The 413-nt window shown below is 39.5% G+C and overlaps 1 protein-coding gene across 1 annotated transcript in view; it reads right to left on the minus strand.

Annotated features, from left to right (window-relative positions):
• LOC119592586 (cohesin subunit SA-2-like) overlaps positions 1 to 413 on the minus strand; it is a gene marked incomplete at its 5' end in the record, with an annotated part of 30,625 nt that overhangs the window by 13,480 nt on the left and 16,732 nt on the right. The window contains 1 exon segment of the mRNA XM_037941464.1: positions 133 to 290. Within this exon segment, the coding sequence (XP_037797392.1) occupies positions 133 to 290 (158 nt within the window).

Below are 413 nucleotides of genomic sequence, written 5' to 3' on the forward strand. Positions count from 1 at the left end.
ACTGTTGAAATACACAAAATAACGTCATAATTCAGCTCAACAAATATCACAACAAAATCAGTAACAACCAAATCAAATACAATAAATCTTGATGAAGTTCATACTTAAGAAACTCTTAAAGCAATCACTTACCATGTTTGCGCTTGCGGGTGTAGGCACGCTTAGATGTCTGAGGTGGCTGATCACCCTCTCCATGCACCAGTGAATTGCGATACATAAGCAATGGCTGCCAGTCCTCCCCTCTTGAGCTTGGCATACCAGCAGCTATGCGACGATCAAGGTATGCAAGCCTGCAGTACAAATTTACTTTAGATTTGGTGCAATACTTCATATCATCTATGGATACAATTTTTTAAAGACACACCTATCATCTTCTTCCTGTTTTTCCTTTTACCTTTAACCCACTGGATCTG

Source organism: Penaeus monodon, chromosome 30 (genome assembly GCF_015228065.2).
Source record: "Penaeus monodon isolate SGIC_2016 chromosome 30, NSTDA_Pmon_1, whole genome shotgun sequence".
Classification (NCBI taxonomy): domain Eukaryota; kingdom Metazoa; phylum Arthropoda; class Malacostraca; order Decapoda; family Penaeidae; genus Penaeus; species Penaeus monodon.